Raw genomic sequence first — 22,420 nt, 5'->3', positions numbered from 1 at the left:
ATTCCGCCCAATCCTTATCAGCTGCTCCTTCCTCTGTAAGAACACAGCCCACTGCCTTTCTATCTGTAACACAGCAAGAATCATAAGCACTTTGGATTTACTGGGTATTGAATCATCTGACAAGACTGCATTTCATTCCTTTGTGTGCCCCTGATGCCCACTGCCCAACATATTTTCTCTTTGTGGTCAGACACCTACTCCTGTTCACACCCATATTTTCCATATTTCCAATAGGATTCAACAGACATTTGCTGAAATAACTGTAGGTACTTTAGAACTCATCTTACAGAAAACATTTACCATTCCTACATGCTATCAAAGTGTTCACTAAAAAAAAAAAAAAAAAATCAGTATTTTAAAAGAAATACAGCATCTTATTTTCAGTTTTTATAATAATTATCAATAGCTTTTTGCATACTTTAAGCCCTGAGCACCCCGCCCCGTGAGCCTATGAGCATTCATCAACATCCAGATATGATTAATGTAATACTACTAATGTCTTGGTTACACAAAAAGAAAATGGTAACTTACCTTCTCTCAATCACCCTCCACAGCTGGCGCCAAAAGTCCAAATTTCTTTCAAATGGAGTCAATAGTAACTTTTGTTCCTCTTCTAGCCTGGCTTTAGAATGAAAAGTTTATATCTTTGCCAGATTATAACTGATGGTTTCCAGTAGTATAAACACTCAAATTAATTGCATTAAAAAATAAGCTCACACACACACCCCCACACACGCACACAAATACTATCAAATTGTTTTTATATACTTTCTACTGAGTCAATATGAAAATCAAATTTGAAATTGTATACTTAATCTATTTAAGCCCTGGAAGTTTAGCACGCAAAATGACATTTCTCCCACGCACCTCTTTCTGGAGGAATGCTCAAGAGAGCGGTGATGAACTCCAGGATGACTAATGGCTACAGAAGGGTATGAAAAAGAGAGAAGGCCAGGAATAGAGCAGAGTAATCAATCTACCATCTCTGGGCAAAGATGCATGAGTACCCAGCAATGCTGGTTGCACAAAGAAACCGCACTTATAAGAAGAAATCTACCATTTCCCTTCTCAAAGAATCAAGCCTTCAAAATGCAAATAGTGCAAACACACCACAATGTCAGACTCAGAATTTCAAGACAAATCTTCCTATCTTCTAATACTCACCGGACAAGCTGACGTCTCCATTCTAGAAAGTTATCTTTCTCTGCCTGTTTGAGTTCTTCAGGACTAGTGTTTTTGTCCCACTTTGGTCTGAAACAATTACAGAGGGAAAAAACAATCCACGAGTTACCAAAATAAAATGGGATTTGGATTTAATAATGACAGCTGAGAAAAGGAAACAGGCAAAAAGAGAACACCAAATTAAAAATTTTATACTCAGGGGTCTTGTTATGCCTTATAATGTCCCACATTCTTGTTCAACTCACCTCCGTGGTACACTCAGGAATTGTTTGTTTTTTTCATGGAGTTTCTTAATTCTCTGGCTCTCCTCAAAAGACAGCAGTCCAGTTCTAGCCTCTGGATGCACAAACTTAATATTCAGCTTCTCTGTTTAGAGAAAAGAAAGTACTGTTACTGAAGTGACAACATAGATAGTGAATACTGATCACTACCTGCAAAACTAAAAATACAGTACCTAAAACAGAATTTAAGTTTGATTTAAAAAAAAAAAAATGTTTATTTTTGAGAGAGAGAGAGACAGAGAGAGAGAGAGAGAGAGAGCATACGCAGGGGAGGGGCGGAGACACAGAATCTGAGGCAGGCTCCAGGCTCTGAGCTGCCAGCACTGAGCCTGACTCAGGGCTCGAACCTACAAACTGTGAGATCATGACCTAAGCTGAAGTCGGACACTTAACCGACTGAACCACCCAGGTGCCCCTTTAAGCTTTTTTGATTTAGATATCTCCAGCCTTGGATAAATAATTTCCAAAAAAGGAATGAAAGAAAAAATCTTGGGGCACCTGGGTGGCTCAGTCAGTTAAGCATCCGACTCAGGTCAATCTCACGGTCTTGAGATTGAGCCCCATGTTGGGCATGGTAGTAGGCGTGGAGCCTGCTTCAGATCCTTCCCCTCTCCCTCTGCCCGCCTCCTTTGTGTATGTGCTTGCTTGCTTGATCTCTCTCTCTCTCAAAAAAATAAATAAATAAATAAATAAATAAAACAAAAAACAAAAAAACCTTTACTGAAGCTTTCAAAAGGTCAACCATCTTTTCAAGTACTAATTTTATAAAACTCTATATACTGAATGCGTTTCAAGGAAGCAAACCGTAAGAGTGGGAAGGGACTACAAAGATTCAGCACAACCAATCTCATTTTACACACAGAGAATAATTAAAGACAATAAGAGTGGGTGGGGAAGCAAAGATTCAGCAAAAAGACTCACTCCAGTTAACACCGGTCAACTACTACACAGCTACAATTTATGTAAGATATTTATGATGAATGCCCACAATTAATGCTGCGTAACAACTGAAAGGAATAAAATAAATGTCAAGTTCATGTATAAACTACGGAGAGCCCTGCTCTAGGGCCCTATCCCCCCAAGTTGCTCTCGGCCTCTCTATTTCACCACACATAGCCACCTAGTCTCCATGGGCAGAGGATTCCATTGAGAGAAGCCAGTTAAACTTCTTACCTAATTGCTAAGGGAAGGCCCTATTCAAACACAACAGAACACCTTTAGGAGTGTTCCTCTTGACCTTCAAGCAGAGTGCTACCTGCTACCCGTCAGACTAACAACACCATCTATGACCTTGGTCTGCACACTCCAGTAACATAGAGTACGGTCCACCCAACCATTACTGTCATTCATGCCATCTTCAACCAAGTCAAAACACACACCCCTTTAGCCCCATATTTGGTAATTCTTTCTCCTTCCAATGGTGATCCCCCACCTGATGTTCCCACTTTGCTGTGTCTAACCTCTGTCCATGCCTCTACCCTCTTGATTCTTTCCTCTTTTCCCAGTCCCACATCCAGCTCAAAGCTTCATTTCCTTCCTTATTTGACTAAAACCATATGGTACAACCACCCTCCAACTCAACATTAAAATTCCTTACTCTACTGCACCCGCTACCAAACCTCCTAACCTTAAAAAAGCCAAGTATCCCTTCTGATTTCAGTAGCAATGCTCTCAGGGTTGCTGCAAGTAACACAATACAGCCACTTGTCTCTGAACTGTTTTTACTTACAACACTTCTGACACCAAATGGGTGCATTTTTCCACACCAGCAACCAGCTCTCCAACTCTGACAACAACTCGATGTCCTACAATTCCATCATATTCTGACACTATCAAGAGTTAGTGTCACACTCTACAGGTTTAAAGGCTCAGTCCCACAAGACTGTTCCACTTCAGATGCCAAGTCTCTGAATGGGCTTTTATTGCACAGGTACAATTGATTAAATCACTGGTTACTGGTGTTTAGCCTAATCTCTAGCACCTCTTCTGAGGTCCTGAAAATTGCAACCCATAATCACAGGGTTGGTTCCTACTGCAACCAGCCCTGCGTAGAAGCTACCTAGGGACCCACAAGTTCCTCATTAGCATAAACTCAGAAGTTAATAAATTGTAAGGGGATTATTATGAGTAACAAAAGACACTCCTCTCACCCCTGACTCAGGAAGTTACCAACAAGGGTTTTAGAAGCTCTTGTATCAGGAATCAGGGGGTGAAGACAAAATATATGTTACCACAACATCACATTTTCTCCTTATTTGCTGAAAACAAGGAGTGAGCACTACCTGTGCCATCTTTTAAAAGTAAAGAGTTCCCAAAGAACATTTAGCATTTGTCATTATTCTGCAATCCTCTGTTAGGTCAGGAACTCACATGAAAATGTACTTAAAAATCACTGATCATCAACCAATCCAAAAACATACGCGTGCGTGCACACACATGCACGTAAATTTAGCATGCAATCTGCAGGGTCCACACACAGGTGAAATATGTAGTTTCCTGGTTAAGAATCCCTATCCCTGTGTGTCCAGCAGTGTCTGCAGGCTACAGAGAATTGAAACAAAATTCTATCACCTCCACATTCATTATTAAGGGAAAGGAAGAAAAGGTATAAAATAAATTATTTTTTTTATTGTAGAGAGAGAGAGAGTGTAAGCAGGGGAGAGGGCCAGAGGGAGAGAGAGAAAAATGTACGAAATAAATTTTAATGAGAAATTTTAATGGAATTTGAAAGGTTTATGTAGGCACTATGTAGGCACACTTGATTAAATCACTGCCCTTTATGATTGGCTTCATCTCCAGTCCCTCTCCCCTCCCCCAAAGGTGAGCCCCATGTCGGGCTCTGTGCTGACAGCTCAGAGCCTGCAGCCTGCTTCAGATTCTGTGTCTGTCTCTCCGCCCCTCCCCTGCTTGCTCTCAAAAATAAAACAGTAAAAAAAAAAAAAAATTAAAAATTTTAATTACACAATACATAAACTTTCCTTGTAAAAACATTCAACAATAAAGTAAGGCAAACATTCTCTATAACCAACTCCCAACCTTCTGCCCACCCCTACAAACTTGGTTCCCTCCCTTGAGATTATCCATTAAATGTGTGGGCGTCCAAGTTTTTTCCTAATACACACATACATATATAAATTGGTCATATTATTTTCTTAATGTAAATGGTACCACACTATATGGGCTCGAACTCATGAACTACAAGATCATGACCTGAGTCAAAATCAAGAGTCAGGACACTTAACTGACTGAGCCACCCAGGTGCCTCATCTTGGGTCTTTTAGTGTAACAGGTCATGGAGATCCTTCACTTTAGTATCCAGAAACTTACCTCATTCTTTTTAACTGCCACAGAGTATTTCAGTGTGTTTATACCACAGTTTAGCCATTTTCCCACCTATTGAACATTTAGGTTGTTTCCAAGTGTTCATTGCTAAAATACAGCATTATCTGGGAACTTTTGAGAAATGCAAATTCTCAGGCTCAACTCACACCTACTGAATCTCCAGAGGAGGGGCCCAGGAATCTGTTTCCTAGGTAACTGTGATGTTCACTAAAATTTGAGAACCACTGCTCTAGGACAAGTATTGAAAAGTGGAAACACCAGGTCATGAAATATGTACTTTAAATTTTTATCCTGTCAAACCAAATGTATATTCAACCTCTCTCTGCTCACTCTCACCCTATAACCTATGCATAGGTTTATTAACCTTGATAACTTTTACACACACACACACACACACACACACACACACACACACACACACACCCTCTCTGCCACAGTCAAGTATCTCAAAAGAATACAACACGCTCATTAACTCGATTTCTTTACCTTCCTTTTTTTTTTAGTTTTTAAAATGTTTTTATTGTATTTTTGAGAGTGAGAGAGACAGAGCATGAGTGGGGGAGGGGAAGAGAGAGAGGGAGACAGACACAGAAACCAAAGCAGGCTCCAGGTTGTCAGCACAGAGTCTGATGCAGGACTCGAACTCACAGGCCATGAGATCATGACCTGAGCCAAAACTGGATGCTCAACTGACTGAGCCACCCAGGTGCCCCACCCACCTCTCTCTTTTTCTACTCCTTTTTCTCTCTCCTCCAATGATGGCTCTACCTCTCCCCACTCTTCTTCACTCACTCCACTCCCTTCCACAAAGTCTGGTTTATTACATCTCCCTAGTAATCTTGTTCCAATTTTTTGTGCCATTCTTCTACTACTATTTCTGTCTGGCCTGCTTTTCTTGCTGGACAGTCATTCCTCTTCAAAATCCATCAGTGACCTTTCAAAACAATGAAATCTAAAATCATGTTTCATACCTGCTTAAGCCTCTAGAAAGACTCCTTTAAAAGCCCTACTTTTTAATATTTTTAATATTTAAAGCCTTTGCTGGGGCGCCTGGGTCAGTTAAGTGTCTGACTCCTGATTTCAGCTCAGGTCATGATCTCCCGATTCGTTGAGTTTGAACCCTGCATCCAGCTCTCTGTTGACAGTGCAGAGCCCGCTTGGGATTTTCTCTCCTTTTCCCCCACTTGCTCTCTCTCAAGATAAATACACATTAAAAAATAAAATAAGATAAAACCCTTGCCCACCTCCCTTGTGTTTGCTCATCACATCCTGTGTCTGTGTACTTCAAGCACCTGCAAGGCCAACTTCTAGCCATTTTCTGAACAAAGTAAGCTGCTGCTCACATCTTAGCTGGAGTCCTCTGCCTGCTCACGTATACTGTCCTGTGTCATCTCACCTGTGTCACCCTTTGAGACTCAGCCCAAGCTTAGAGCTTTTCTTGAGTGGCCCCAGTCCTCTTTCAGACAGAATGAATACTAACTACATCTTTTGTGATCCCATTGTTTGCTACAGACTTCTTTCATAGCACCTAAAACAAAAGTTGGCAGAAATAAAATCATCGTATTCAACATTGTACACAATCTCAGTAGCCAAGACAATCCCTGATAATAGCTGAAGCCCAATAAAAGCATCTAAACAAATCAATGAATTTGCTAAACAACACAATAACACTTATCATAATGAAAGAGCAATAGAAATAGTTTATAATGCTACCTCTGTGCTTAGAAGACACATACAAAAAAAAAAAAAGGACAGCAGTGACTAAAACAGATTACGTGCATGGATAATTCACAACCCTGTGTCAACAAGTACTTTAAAACACAATTCAGGGGCGCCTGGGTGGCTCAGTCGGTTGAGCGGCCGACTTCGGCTCAGGTCACGATCTCGCAGTCCGTGAGTTCGAGCCCCGCATCGGGCTCTGTGCTGACAGCTCGGAGCCTGGAGCCTGTTTCGGATTCTGTGACTCCCTCTCTCTGACCCTCCCCCGTTCATGCTCTGTCTCTGTCTCAAAAATAAATAAGCATTAAAAAAACAAAAAACAAAAAACAAAAAACAAAAAAAAACACCACAATTCAAACTGCCTAAGTAACAGCACCAGGCCCAGGATTTTGCTTCTAACTATGGTATCAAAAAACATTTTCTGGGGGCGCCCAGGTAGCTATCGGTTAAGCATATGACTTGGGCTCAGGTCATTATCTCGTGGTTTGTGGGTTCGAGTCAGGCTTTGTACTGACAGCTCAGAGCCTGGAGCCTGCCTGGGATCTGCCCCTCCCCAATCACACTCGGTCTCTCAAAAACGAATAAACATTAAAAAAAACCCTCGTTCTTTGACTCTCCCCCGCTTGCACTCTGCATCTCTCTCTCTCTCTCTCTCAAAAATAACCAAACTTTAAAAAAAAAAAACATTTTCTGGAAAGTGCTGGTATTGTCCACCATAATGTTGACTGGTCTTTATCCCACAAGAGATTGAGTTTTTTGATATAATGAGGTACATAATCTGAAGGTGTTTTTAGAGTTAATTTTATTTTATTTTTTATTATTTATTTATTTTTTAACGTTTATTTTTGAGACAGAGAGAGACAAGAGCATGAACGGGGGAGGGTCAGAGAGAGGGAGACACAAATCTGAAACAGGCTCCAGGCTCTAAGCTGTCAGCACAGAGCCCGACGCGGGGCTTGAACTCATGGACCGCGAGATCATGACCTGAGCCGAAGTCGGTCGTTCAACCGACTGAGCCACCCAGGTGCCCCTAGACTTAATTTTAAAACTGTGGCACATTCTGAACCTCACAGCTTGATTCTACTTGAGCAGACATTCCCACGTTCTTCTGGGATATGTGCCTCTGCTTAAAGACAGCTCATTTATGAGTTTATTTTATTTTTAAAGGTTTATTTATTCGAGAGGTGGGGGGCAGGGAGGGAGAACCAGTAGGGGAGGGGCAGAGAGATGGAGACAGAAGAGCTATTAGCACAGAGCCCGATGCAGGGCTTGAACTCCACAAACCATGAGATCATGGCCTGAGCCAAAGTCGGACACTTAACCGACTGAGCCACCCAGGCGTCCCTGTTTATGAGTTTACTAGGGTCCACAGAACACTTCCAAGCAGACGTATTTGTACCTAGTCAGCAAAGATGGAAACGTGACCAGTGTCCCATGTACTCAGAAATAAACCACTTACCAGCTACAAACTCTGTCCCTGCAAGTTCTGCAGTTGCAAGGAAGTCATCGAGGGAACTCTGTTCAGTTACTGACTGAAGATTAAGACGACCCCAATCGTAGCCATCATTGAGCTCACTTGTGTGCAACTATGAATAAAACACAGGGTAAATAAGACAGCTGCTCTCTTCTGCCTCTGACATTTGAAGAAACTTTACACTCCCAAGGAACTATTCTGTGGTCTTGAGAGTGGTGTCAGGCCCTTTAGAGTCAATATTAATACCAGTTAACACTTAAAAGAGCACTTGTTTACCTCTTAACAGGCACTTTCCATTCACTATTTCATTTAATTTTCAAAACTTTTGAACTAAATTTTATTAACTCTATTTTACTGATGAGGAAACAGTCTTGAATAAATAAAAATAACTTGCCCAGAGTTGCTGCTAATAAGTGGTAGAGGTAGGATTGGAATCCAGACTGTCTGATCCTGGCAGATGTCGTAGAAAATTTTTGATGGAGACCCACAGTGAAAAATACATGTTTAGGGGCGCCTGGGTGGCTCAGCTGGTTAAGCGTCCGACTTTGGCTCAGGTCATGATCCAGCAGTTTGTGAGTTCGAGCTCTATGTCGGGCTCTGTCTGTGATGACAGCTCAGAGCCTGGAGCCTGCTTCTGATTCTGTGTCTCCCTCTCTCTCTGCCCCTCCCCTGCTCATGCTCTGTCTCTCTTTCTCTCTCTCAAAAATACACAAACATTAAAAAAAAAATTTTTTTTAACATGTTACAAAGTCCTCCAAATGCTGTGATCCGCAGAGTGATACAATTCTATGCCATTCAGTAGAGCAAAATAGAAACAACAGAATCCTGAAGCAGAGTTACCTCATCACATGTAATACACTGATATTTTGAATTCTATCCTATTGGGTTAAAAAACCAGTAGATGGGACTTACATAACTAATTTCCAGGAGCAATACAGAGTTTGCTAAACACTATTCTAGCCACATGCTCAGCACAGGTACAAATAAATTGCAAAGTTGAAGGTTAAAAGATTAGGTGGTCTAAGGCCACAGGCCAGCAAAAAAAAAAAATCAGAGTAAGGATTAGAATCCAGTTTAGAACTCATATTCAATCTTCTTACCACTTCCTAAAGGATATACAACAAATTCCTTCAAAATCAATGAAAAGTTATCAGTAATCTACGGAGTAACTTGGACCTGCTGACTGTTGCAGAGCCCTGTATGCGTTTACTCTGCCCAGGGAACGGATGGGAGTCAGACGGTGTGAGAGTGGCTCGCAGGGAGTTAGCACTAGGGATATTTTTTATTTTAGCGTAGGTTCTTACGGAAAACCAAGTGAATCTCAAATACCTGGGAGTATGAGTAGACCAAACAAGTCAAGTTACCTCATCCATTTTTCAAGGATCTTAAAATTATGTTCATCCCCAGGCCCTGGGAAATGTTAGGCCAGCTCGCCACATTTTGGAGATTCATCTTCCAAAGCGAAACCCTTAGGGAATAATAAGGATGCAGCAAGCCATCTGCGTTATTTTGTTATTTCTGGTGGCAAGCAGCCGCTCCTGGGGTTGTTGCATTCTTTGAACAACACCAAAATTAGTAGCTTTTCTGTCTTTCCTACTCAGAAACTCTCAACGTCCCTGGCATTCGAGATCCTTCAAGTTCTCACAATAGCTTCACCATCACACTAGCCCTCCCTTCAAGCCTCTACCTCTGCGCCTTGCTAGAAGGACTGCTTATCGGTCTGACAGTAACTTCCACCAACTCATCTTTCACACTTGATCTTAGTCAAAAGGCCGAGAAGCGATGCACCAACTCATCTTTCAAAACCCTACTTCGGCGTCACTTTCCCTAGAAAATGTTCCTGTGACCTTTGACCCCAGGCGGATCTCCTGACTAGAAAGAAAGGCTTAGAGAGAGGAAAAGCTCTGTGTTACCCAGGAATCGGCGTGACGGTGGTTACGGCTCCGCTGAGTCTTCTGGCGGATAAGGGCCCGGCCGAGAGTCCCGGCATCGGGCGCTCTTCTGCGGCCCATGGCGGCACAACACTCGCGCCAGGCCTCTCCGCCCGGCACGCGCGTTTTCCGGTATTCAAGAGCTCGACCCCCGGAAGTGACGTATAAGCGAGCCCAAGTGGTGGAGGCCCGAGTTGAAGAGAAAACGGAATAACTTGCTCCAAACTGCCCTTTGTACACCTCGCGTTGCCACTCTTATAAAATGTAAATGTGAAAATGGCCTCATAATTGAATTTCTGTGGCTATATCTGCGAAAATCTCAAATTTGGATAAAATGTTTGAATTAAAAGAATGGTACTTTCCAGATTCGTGCGTTGATCTTTAGCGTCCGGCGAGGAACTAGGAGAACTGAAAAAATAGCCGCTCGTATTCTGGGTCCTAACTCCGCCTCCCAGCTGTTTTTTGTCATTGAAGAGGCGGAGACTTAACAGCCGTGCGAAGAGGCGCTGTTTCCTGGCGCTGGTTTTCGGCCTGCGTCTGGAGGTATGGTCTGACACCTTCAAGTCCGGAATCTAAGAAGTTTTTGTTTACTTAGTCTTCCCTAGCTGCGAACTGGGGAGAAAAGTCCTTGCCTCGATGGGAGTTCGGAATGGAAGGATGACTATTTCCAGAATTTGGCCAGGTTGCATGGAGAACTCACAGGATCTGACTTTAATGAGTTAAAAAAAAAAAAAAAAGCTTCCACTTAGAATTGCATTAAAATTTCCTATAATTAAAGTGAAAACAGTGCCGGCTCCACTCTTTGCGGCCTGGGCTTTTGATCCTCACTTCAGCGTTAATTTCCCAAAGCTGGGAATGTAGAATGCTGGGTTAGAGTTGTGTGGGCGCTGGGCGTTTTACCTGCATTTAATTAATTGTGAGAACCACCTCAGTGTTACCATGCTCAGAGAGGAAGCAGCTTGCTCAAGTCATAGGTGGAATTTATATGGTGTCAGGAGTCAAACCCACATGTCATCAACTACCTTATATGTTCTTGGGGAGAGGGAAGAATGAGGGTTGTGAGAGGGCATTTCAGAACCCTGTGCTTCTCAAACTTGAACATACCTGTGGATCCTCCCAGGAATCTTGTTAGCAAGCAGTTCTAATTAATAAGGTCTGGGACTGGGCCCAGTACTCTGTACTTCTAACAAGCTTAGGGGTGGCACTGATGCTAACGTTCTGGTCCATTGGCCACACTTTGAGTACCAAAAGTCCACTCCCTTCCTGTTCACATGAAGGCGCTGAACCGTCTAAAAAGTCAATCACAGCAAGTTAGGGGCATGCAAAGCTGGGACCATACTGCCCACCCATCTTTCGATTCCCAGCCTATGTGTGCTACACCTCACTGCTGACCCATACTGAATTGAAGTGAACTTTGGGAAACAACCAAAGGATTGCTGAAAAGCCATGTAGTAGTTGACTTCAGGAAGTCAGTGCCCACAGATCAGTGAATGAATGCATCAGAACATGGTTTCTCCCATTTCCTAGCGTAGAGACGGTATATCTTTAAAGAACTTGAACATAATCTCTAGAAGTAAGTTATGAGAAAGATCCATGGAGGAGAATTAGCAGACAGTTCCTGGAATTCTCTTGAAGCTGAGTGGTGAAAGATAAAACTAACTCATAAAGCAGGATTACATGGATTTTACATTCTTTTTTTTTAAATTTTTTTAATGTTTATTTATTTTTAAGAGAGAGACAGAGGGTGAGTGGAGGAGGGGCAGAGAGACAGGGAGACACAGAATCTGAAGCAGGCTCCAGGGTCCAAGCTGTCAGCATGGAGCCCGACGCGGGGCTCAAATCCATGGACCACGAGATCATGACCTGAGCTGAAGTCAGACACTTAACCAACTGAGCCACCCAGGTGCCCTGGATTTTACATTCTAATAACAACAGTAGATGATATGAAGAAGCCTGCCATCTCATTACTAGAACTCAATCAGGAACTTGGGATTTCTCCCTCGTCTCCTTTTCCAGATTTTGTCATCTCCAGAGATTCAGTGAAAGCAAACACTTTGGGTTCCTGTTGTCGTTCTTCTCACGTTCTTCTCCAAAATACCTTAACCAAGTAAAGTGATCGTTTAATCAAGACTAGTAGAGAGACACTGGCATTGTAAGATTATCATAGCAGCAGCTATTCTTGGCTGACAAATAAGTAAGGCATAAATAATTCTAATATTTCCCTCAAGACATTTCTCAAATCTACCACTGAAAAAGAATGACCCGGGCCTCAGTTTTCTTATGTGTTTAATGGGGATAATAATAATTCCAGTCCTGCAGAGGCAGCAAATGAGATACTGCTGAAAGATCATTGCCTGGTAGTTTTGGGGGTACCACTTTTCACAGCTGAGCAGGTAATAGGTAATAAAGCTGAGCAGGTAATAACCACCCCCCCCCCAACAACTGGATGATGCAGGTAATAGTTCACATGTATAATTGACCCATGTTGTGGGATGATGAGGCCAGTTCATTGAGAAGAAGGAGGAGGAAGGGGATTGAGGGTGCTGATGAGACAAGAGTATGGGGTCCAGACTTGGAGGAACAAAGCGAGATCAAGTGGGGAGTGATGATAGTGGTGGTGGAGGGTGGGGCAAGGCGCTGGCTGCAAACCAAGGGAGGGGTGTTGCAAAGATGAATCAGCCCAGGTCTCTGCCGGCCAACTGTAGAAGCCATTCCTCCCACACACACCAGGGAACCACACGACCCAGCCAAACTCCTCTCATCACTCTGTCACGACAGTGGAAATGCTCATCCACCAGGCCTGTGCCTGAAAACTGGTCAGATTCTCCTGATTCCCCGCATAGCTGAGCTCTTCCGTTGAAGCCAAGATTCTCTGAACAGCTGACCTCTGGAGGAGGTTGCATTGATTTTGATTCATAGCCAGCTTCCAAATAGCAACAGAGAGCATTCCTCGTTGACGGTGTTGCATAACACTTGATTTACTGTGGCTAAACAATGTAGTCGCGAGCCCTGAAACCCACACCCAAGGAACAAATTTTGGAGTGGCTCTCCACTCTCCATCTCTGCACTGCTGTGCCTCTGGGTGTCACATCTGTCCGGGGAGGGAGAAGGGAGAGTGGGTGGGTTTCTGGTTTTAATTTTCACCCCTTGGCCAAAAATGTGTCAGTGGCAGAAACCCTGTTCCAAGGCAGGCTTGCTGCCCTGCTTCTCCCTCTCACCCATTCTCTACAGCACCTCATTCCAGAAGGGCATGAAGGCGGTTTGCACGAGGCTGAGAGTTGTGAAAATAGAAGTCTGGCGGTCTCCACAGTCACTGACTCAATAAGGAAAACTCCCTCCGGTTGTCTGCCATTCTCGATTTATCTCCATTGAAAATGGGCGGATTCTTACACATGAGTGAGTTTCAATAATCTAGCAGCCTTTTATTTGTGGTCATTATCAGTGATTAACTTAAATCACTTCAGTCAAACATTGATTGCCTGCTTGTGCAAGTCATTCCACGCGGAATGAAAAGTATAAAAGACCTTTTGCTTTGGTGATAAATACTGCAAGATTCTACATATACTATATTTGAACCTGTGAATTTTCTACCAAACTGTTTTATGCAGGATATCCAGGGTCTTTTACTCACAGATGACTTTGTAATTATTTTGTCTCCTCACAACAGTCAAGTGAGAAAGGGAACTTTTATTTTTCTGAACTTTTAGTTGTAGAAATCGAGACCCAATAAAGTGAAGCAAAGAGCAAAGTGATTCACTCCTTAACATAGGAGAGTAGAAATAGAATTAATAATAGCCAACTCTAGGGGCGCCTGGGTGGCACAGTCGGTTAAGCGTCCGACTTCAGCCAGGTCACGATCTCGCAGTCCGTGAGTTCGAGCCCCGCGTCAGGCTCTGGGCTGATGGCTCAGAGCCTGGAGCCTGCTTCCAATTCTGTGTCTCCCTCTCTCTCTGCCCCTCCCCCGTTCATGCTCTGTCTCTCTCTGTCCCAAAAATAAATAAACGTTGAAAAAAAATTAAAAAAATAATAGCCAACTCTAAAATCTGCAGATAGAAAGTGCCACGTTTTCCCCATTCATTCATTCATTCATCATGAGGCTCTGGGGAGTCAGCACTGGACAAACACCCTGCCCCCATGAGCTTACATTTTGGTGGTTATCAGACTGCAGAGGGATTCATCCAAAGTTAAGTTGCTCAGGTCAATGGTGGAGCCATGAACCATGCCACCAGTTAGACCCTACTCTACCAGGATGGCCTTCTGACCACTGGGATTTTACTTTTGTTTCTAAATGTGACCGCTCCCCTTAAATCACTTGATAAGTACACTGAGAAGTGCTGGCATGTCGACTCGGATGGTGAGGGAATGAGAAAAAGGTGAAGGAAGTGTTACTAGCCTCAGGAAAGGGGCCCCCAAGACTGTGTGGGGGCCATTTCTGTTTATGGGAAGGACTGTCGTCGGGAAGGGAGAGAAGATGGCTCTGAGTAGACACAAGGCAAGTGGAACTAGAACAAATGGGTAGAAAATACAAAGTTGCAATTTTAGTTTCAATTTGTTTGAACTTTCTGACAATCGGGGTGATTCAAAGATGGAGTGGACCGTTTTATAAGGCAGTGAGCTCTCTGCTACCAGGGGTATTCGAGCACAGGATGGATAACCAAGTGTCAGGATGTTCTAAAGCAGGTTCATGCTTCAAAACGGGGGTTGGAATAGATGACCACGAAGGTGCTTAACAGAGTTCTTACCCTGAGAGTTTCCCTTCCCCTTCACACTACTCTATGTCACCCCGGTATTTGAAATAACAGAGCAATAGCGATGGTCTCAGAAATTGACTGGGTGGCTCAGTCATTTAAGCATCTGATTCTTGATTTCGGCTCAGGTCATGGTTTGTGAGTTTGAACCCTGTGTCGGGCTCTGTGCTAAAGGCATGGAACCTGCTTGGGATTCTCTCTCTCCCTCTCTCTCTCTGCTCCATCCCCATTCTCTCTCTCTCTCTCACACACACACAAATGAATACATAAACTTAAAAAAAAAAAAAAAAAGAAAGGGTGCCTAGACTGGCAGTAGCAGGGCAGTGACTTCACCACGTAGCTCTGAGAAAAGACTCTGTCCTGCCCTCCTTGTCACGTGAGTGTGAGGGTACTGTGAACCATCAACTAGCAAATTCAGCCATTGTCAGTTACAAATGCTATTATCCAATGGAAAGTGTTAGGGTCCTAGGTTTCTGTTTTTAAGCTAACCATGCAGGGGTTACTGATTTCTCCTCCCTCCACCTTCAGAGGGGACAAACCCATCTGGTTCCTGTCTCTGGTGGTACCGGTGAGAAAGGCTCAAGGTTTCCCTTCTTTTGACTTCTTTCTCTAGCCTTTGCTTTTCTGCCTGGGTTTTGTCTGGGTGGCGAACATCGTAAGCACGCAGTCCATGAAAGGAGGGGCTTCATGGCAAGCGTGTGCCACAGGGACCTCCAGAGTTCAGAGAAATCTACTTGTCTGCTGTTTCTCTCTCACTCCTGAAATGCCCTGTCATGGCCTCTGTTTTTGTTGAATGGTGTGTCTCAAAAAGATAGATTACAGTGGCGTCTGGGTGGCTCGGTTGGTTAAGCATCCGACTTCGGCTCAGGTCACGATCTCATGGTCCGTGAGTTCGAGCCCCGCGTCGGGCTCTGTGCTGAGTGCTCAGAGCCTGGAGCCTGCTTCGGATTCTGAGTCTCCCTCTCTCTCTGCCCCTCCCCTGTTCACGCTCTGTCTCTCTCTGTCTCAAAAATAAACGTTAAAAAAAATTAAAAAAAAAAAAAAAGATAGGTTATAGTCCTAACCCTAGATACCTGTGGATGTGGCCTTATTTGGAAATAGGGTCTTTACGGATGTAATTAAGTGGAGATGAGGTCATACTGAATTAGGGTGCATCCTAATGCAGTAACATGTGTTTTTATAAGAAGATACAAATTCGGGCACATAGAAAACACAGAGGGAGAGATTCTGTAAGTGAAGGAACGCACGGATCGCGGCTGCCTGAGGCTAAGAAGAGGCAAGGAACGATGCTCCTTTCTTCTGGCCTCCAAAACTGTGAGAGGAAAAGCTTCTGTTGTTTTCACCCCCCTGTATACGGCGATTTGTTATGGCGGCTCTAGGAAACCAATATAGCCTCCTGCAATCTCAGGACTGGAAGGGAATTTGCTTAGGTTACCTACTGGGAGGCCAGGGCCCAGACAGGGGCAGCACCTGGGACCCTCCGTGACTCAGGGCTGGGATGTGGGTGTCTAAGCTCTGGTTCTCATCACAGCAAGTCCCTGCTCAGTTGCCCAGTGACTCACCACAGCTTGGGAGACAGTGCCATTCAAGGCCCTCCAGAGTCCGGCCCTGAGCCAACTTGGACACCAAGAGCACAGGCTTCGGTGATCTTGGGCCACTTTCTTAACTCCTCCCAGCCTCAGTCCTTTTTCTCTGTATAGTGAAGAGCGTATCATGGACCTCATAACACTCTTATGAGGATGAAACATCTGGATGGATCCAAAGCATTTAGCACAGTGTCTGACACATAGTAGGTGCTCAGTATGCTTGAGTTCCCTGCTTTGGGCCCAGTCGTTCAGAGCTCAGCAGTAACCACCCTCTGCATGGGCCATTTTCTCCCTCTGGACTGTCTCCTGTCTTTGCCCAAAGCAACCTGCCTGTCTGTCTTTCAGTGGAGCATGGAGCCCATTCCGCCCCTCCCCCTTCACTAGAAGTTACCTTTTCCTCTGAGCCCCCAGTACTTTGTGTTAACAAAGCTCAGATCACACTTATTTGCACCTATGTTTCACCTCCTACAGCATACCAAAAGTACCTTTCTGAATCAGTGGACTCAGAAGCTCCTTAAAGGTGAGACCGTGTGCATTTCCACAGCACCTAGTGGGGAGAGGCCGGTGCATTAACATTTGTGACTGAATAGCTGTCACTTTGCCCGCTGATTTGCATAGCCTAGCTAAAGATGTGCCAGGCCCACATGCCCAGAGAGAAGTTCAAAAACAAGAGACAAAGGAAAACACAGGTTGCATAATAACCTTTCTCAATGTGAAAACCTCCAAGCATTTACATACACGTTTAATTTCATCGGTACTTCTTTATGCTGTTCTCTGTAAAATAAGAACTGCCACAATTCTCATTGTTTTCCAAGTGAAAATCCCAGAGAGATTAAGGGCCACTGGGCAGAGCGGAGGAGCCCAATGGGCCACCAGACTCTCCTGGGCCTGGGCGTGATCTTGACCGCTAGAGAGACCAAAGTCTCACTGTGTAGATCCCATGACAGTCTTGCTTGACTTTAACCTCTTTGGTGGCAGTGACAGCCAGTAACAAGGGGACTTTCCATTAAGGGGTCCAGTGAGCAGCAGCTTAGTCAAGTCACAGGGAGAAGTGTTTGGTTGGTGAGAGCTGTACCTGCTCAGTCTGCCAAATGAAGGCATGAGCCCCCAAAACGTAGCCCTTCAGAGAAGGGGAGAGTAGCAGGATATGTGTTCTGTACACTTGTGTATTTAAAGTCTCCAGCTTTATGTTTAGCCGAAGGAAAGTGCCCTGAATTGAGATTCAGGCCACATGGGTCCTAATCTTGGCTTCACCGCTAAATAACAGCATAGCCATGCATATGCACTCTCAGGACCTCAGTTTCCTCATCTGTAAACCCAGGGAGGGGGTTGACTAGATCGTCCTGAAGGGCCCTTCCAGCTCTGACAGCCTGTGCATATGATAGTCTGATTGCTGTGAAAATAAACACGCGGTTAATGTTTGTTCATTCTACATACTGACTTGGAGGCAGGCATTGTGCTAGGAACTGAGGACAGGAGGATGAATCAAATATAGTTGCTGCCTTCCCAGAGCTCACGGTCCAGTACAGGAGGCAGAGTTAAAGACAATAAATTACCATAAGGCAAGTGCAAAGGTACAGATACACATAAGGAGCGTGAAGAAGGAGTTAGGGAGGCCGGGCCCTTCTACTGGATGAGATGGTAGCTGAGCTGGCTCTTTAGAAATGAGTAGGCATCAGCCAGGGGAGGGGACAGGAGGAGGTCGTTCCTGTTAGAATCACTTAAGCAATGACACAAAGACAAGAAACAGTTTTGTCTTCATGAGCATGGTGAGAAGCACAGGCCCTCCTCCATGGCTGGAGCAGAAATAAGGAGGCCAGGAGAAGTGGCAAATGAGGTGGGCAGGTGCCAGACCTGAAAATACCCATCTTATGCTGCGAAGCTGAGGCCACAACGTGTGGTTGGTGGGAAGCCACTGAATGGTTATAATGAGAAGGGTCACCAGGTCAGATGTGTGGTTCGGTGTCGGTGGTGAAGGGTGGGTTTGAGGGGGACAGGTCTCAAGAGAGACTTTCGAGCCTGGGGGAGAGGGGTGGGAGAAGGTATGGATGCGCTCAGTGAGCGGGTTAGTAGGGACTGGCGCGTGGTTAGCATCGCCCTGACTGCCGTGGTTTTCTTGAGGAAGCTGTGCGTGCTGTGCTTGGCTCTGGTGGGGAGTGGGCAGCTTTGGAAGAGTGGTGAGGCCAGAGGGTGCCCACTGAGGAGACCAGGGGAGGAAACGGAATCAGGATAAGAGAGGAGATGGCTGGCTGGGAGGTGTATCGCTGCTGTAACAGATTAACCATAAACTTGGTGTAAATCAACATGGACTTCTAATTCTACAGGCTAGAACTCCAGTGCAGGTCTCACCAGGCTGGAACCGAGGTGTCATAGGCTCTCCTTTGTGGAAGCTCTAGGGCAGGATTTGTCCTGGCCTTTTCCAGTTTCTAGAGGCTGCCTGCACTCTTTGGCTTGTGGCCCCTCCCTCCATCTTCAAAGCCAGCAAGGGAGGGGTGGGTCCTTCTCACATCACAACACATCACTCTGATCCTCTCTCTGCTGTAAAAAAAAAAAAAAAAAGAAAAGTGGAGATGAGATGCATATATCATAAAATTAACCATTTTAAGGTCAACAATTAAGTGATACTTAGGGCGTTCACAATGTTGTGCAACCACAACCTCTATGTAGTTCCAAAACATTTTCATCACCCCAGAAGGAAGCCCCATATCCATTAAACAGTTGCTCCCTATTCTTCTCTCTCCCCAGCCTCTGGCAAACACCAATCTGTGTTCTGTCACTATGGATTCACCTAATTCCCTATAGTTCATATGAATGAACTCCTTCAATATATCACCTCTTCTGTCTGGCTTCTTTCACTTAGCATAAAGGTTTTGAGGCCCCTGCTTTCACTTTGAAGGACCCTTAGAAGGGGACGAAGGGAGAATAAGAAGCCACGAAGGAGCTCATAGTGGGAGAAATGAAGTGGGCCAGGGCAGGGTTCTCCAAACTTTAGTATGCATTCGGTCACAGAGGAGTTTAAGCAGAGATTCTGATTTAAGGGAGCCAGAAATTGGCCCAGGGGATTCTGGTGCAGCTAATGGGTGAGTCCACTATGTGAGGAATGCTCTTGTAGATCCTGGAGGTCTTGAGGAGGTTAAAGAATTGATATCACAAGAGTCAGAAATGAGGAGGGCTTAAAGAGTCAGAGGCTGTAATCACACAGTAGGATTTTTGAAACTGGAGGATCCTTCAACCTGCTGAGCTCATCCCGCCTCCGGGCCTGCACATCAGCTTAGCACAATGCCATCCAGATACATAGTTGTAAGTGTTCTAGTGCCCACATTAACGAGGTAAAAGGAAACAGGCAAAATTAATTTAATTTTATTAAACATTTTTTTGATGTTTTATTTATTTTTGAGAGAGAGAGAGACCAAGTACAAGCGGGGGAGGGGCAGAGAGAGAGAGAGAGAGAGAGGGAGACACAAATCTGAAGCAGGCTCCAGGCTCTGAGCTGTCAGCACAGAGCCCGGCGCAGGGCCCAAACTCACAAACTGCGAGATTGTGACCTGAGCTGAAGTCAGACGCTTAACCGACTGAGCCACGCAGGTGCCCCCAAAATTAATTTTAATTATATATTGTTTTTAACTCAACCAAGCCAAAATATTAACATTCAATATATAATTACTATACAATTATTGAGATATTTTATATTATTTTTTTCCTAAGTCTTCAAAACCCAGTGTGTATTTCATACCTGCATCACATTTCAATTTGGACCAACTACATTTCAAGTGCTCAGTAGCCACATGTGGCTTGGGACTGCCTTATTGGTCAACACAGGCTAGGATGTTCCTGTATAGCTGACTCCATCTCGTTGAGATCTCTGCCCAGAGACACCTTCCCTGGCCATGCTGTCTGAAACCAATCACTGTCTGCTCCTAACACTGCTGGTTTTTTGTTTTTGTTTTTGTTTTTGTTTTTGTTTTCTTTTGTTTTTTTGCACTGAGACTTATCACTGTTTGATATTTTATTATTTGTTTACTTATTATCTGCCTCCCTGTGGGATATAAATCCCATAAGGGCAAAGACTTGTTTGTCTTCTTTAATGCAATATCCCTAGCAAATACATCACATCTACCATAGACTGTCAACAAATGTTTGTTGAATGACCTGGAGGCTCCCAGATGAGTCATTTCTGTCTCTGAAGCCAGCATTCATTTAGGGGGATGTTAGGGGAGGAGAACCGAGAGGGCGGATCATTACGTAAGAATTAAGGTGGGAGAAAACCAGCCTGAAAGCTGTCTATGAGCTCAAAGTCTGACTGTCAGATGTCAAATTAGAGGCCAGGTTTCTTTCCAGCTCTGACTTGGCCGTGTGTTGATTCAACCACTGCCTTATCCGGTTCTATGAGAAACCATCCCACCGAATGGCACTTCTGCCTGGCACCAGTAGATGGGGCAGCATCACACAAAAACAGTACAGTCTGTGGTCTGATGTAGTTTCTGACCTGTTTCCCAACCGACTCTGCTAATGTTTGCTTCTGGAACTGCCCTGTGTCTCAGAACTGTGGTGTGGGCTCATAAATGGTGCCACCAGCTTTCCCCGCTGAAGAAACCCAGCCCCCAGCCTCCGTTGTGACCTGTGCTTTCTGAGGGGGTAGCCAGCTTCTTCACAAGGTGAGGCGGGCCCCAGAGGCTGGCCCACGCCCAGACCGGCAAGAGACAGCCTGGTCCTTCTCCTCCTGGGTCTGTGAGCACCAGCACCGAGTGTGACTCACACCTCAGAGTGTTCACGTTTGCCTAGAACCTTTCTGTCCTCTCGAGGCTGAAAACAAACTTATTAAGAAGGAGGCCCAGGTGTGGCAGAGACCAGTCTGCAGGAGCAGCTCTGCCCAGAACCGATGCTCTAGCTGCCTCTGAAAAGCCTGGCCTGCCAGTGGGATCCTTCCCCTCATTGGGCCCCACTGGTCTCCCTGCTAACATGTGACTCCCAGTGGGCCCCTTGCAGGAGCTGAGACAAGCCTTAGACCCCACCGCTGGTCCTTCCTTGTCCTCCCTAAACCCATCTGACCCTTGGACCTCCGAGCAACCTGGAAGCATTATCTGCTTGAACATGACATCTACTATTTCAGAGTTTAGGCTTCGAGATTATGGACCAGCTAAAGGTCACTTAACCCAGGTTAATTTGGTGTGTTTTTACCGGAATTTTTGGTTTGGAGCACATACAGTGTACTTCATTGCCACTGCAAGATATTCCAGAACTTTGAGCAGAAGAGGAATTAACCTTGGCTTAAATGGCTTATTATAGTCCTAACTAGTTCATTCCGGCACCAGGCCTGGTATCCCTCCCTTAGCCCATTAGTGTAGCTGAGGAGTAAGGCATCATAGCTCTGGTCTAATGACACCCTGGGGCGAGTCAGCCATGAAAAAGCCATTCTGTCCCTCAGAGACTAGGAGGGCCCCAAAAGCAGGATCAGGAAACTTTCTTTACTCACTGTTAATAATCATTAAACTCCATCCCAATCTGCACATGTGCATGCATTTTCATGTTCTGTAATTTCACTGTCCTCTATATCCAGAAAGCCCTTCAACTTTTCCCTGCTTGGAGCAATCCTGTTCATTCTTCAAACACCACCTTCTGTGGAGCCTTTTCTGATTTTTCTACTCATAACAAATCTTCTCTTCTTCCGGCTTCTCTTAGTACTTTGAGTCTTTCTCAGGGCATTTAGCCTGCTCTGCCTTCTGGCTCACATGTATGTCTCATTCATTAGGTCAACGATCAAGTAGTGCCTATTTGTACTAGGCACTGGGGGATACAGGGTGCTCTCACAGATTCAGTGGAAGCCCAGAGCTGGGTGGAATTTTTACATCCTTTATTGGACTGGGAGCTTCTTGGAGACAGGACCTGGGTCTGCTCCCAGCTAAGGGCTTGGCAGCAAAAAGTACTCAGAAAAGTTACATTGAAACTCAGCACCAATGACTCTGAGAAAATTGGGTTAGAATTCAAAGAAAAGTTAAAAGTTAACAAAGGTAGCTCCACACTATTTCCAGGAGGGGCTACAGTGGCTCTGAAATCAGCAGTGTTGACATGGAAGCCAGAGACATCCGAGATCCCCAGTGGATTGGGCCTGTGGGGTAAGAGGGTCCACTGTCCTCTTCCAGGACCAACTTGGGAGTTA

General features: G+C 44.7%; 1 protein-coding gene and 1 long non-coding RNA gene across 2 annotated transcripts in view; one reads left to right on the top strand and one right to left on the bottom strand.

Moving 5' to 3' along the window:
• The window catches only part of LSG1 (large 60S subunit nuclear export GTPase 1), a 36,074-nt gene extending 26,003 nt beyond the window's left edge, over window positions 1–10,071 (bottom strand). Inside the window, exons 1-5 of the mRNA XM_015073793.3 lie at window positions 9,912–10,071; window positions 7,984–8,110; window positions 1,428–1,548; window positions 1,165–1,251; window positions 532–618 (exon numbers count right to left, since the gene is read on the bottom strand). Of these exons, the coding sequence (XP_014929279.1) occupies window positions 532–618; window positions 1,165–1,251; window positions 1,428–1,548; window positions 7,984–8,110; window positions 9,912–10,010 (521 nt within the window). The 5' untranslated portion in view covers window positions 10,011–10,071. The remainder of the gene's footprint in view (window positions 1–531; window positions 619–1,164; window positions 1,252–1,427; window positions 1,549–7,983; window positions 8,111–9,911) is intronic.
• A 58-nt stretch (window positions 10,072–10,129) lies between these two features.
• The window catches only part of LOC113599832 (uncharacterized), a 52,609-nt gene continuing 40,318 nt past the window's right edge, over window positions 10,130–22,420 (top strand). The window contains exon 1 of the long non-coding RNA XR_003420740.2: window positions 10,130–10,472. This is a non-coding gene — a long non-coding RNA (uncharacterized LOC113599832). The remainder of the gene's footprint in view (window positions 10,473–22,420) is intronic.

The sequence above is a fragment of the Acinonyx jubatus genome, chromosome C2 (genome assembly GCF_027475565.1).
Source record: "Acinonyx jubatus isolate Ajub_Pintada_27869175 chromosome C2, VMU_Ajub_asm_v1.0, whole genome shotgun sequence".
NCBI lineage: Eukaryota > Metazoa > Chordata > Mammalia > Carnivora > Felidae > Acinonyx > Acinonyx jubatus.
This window is presented reverse-complemented; position numbering and strand designations above follow the sequence as displayed.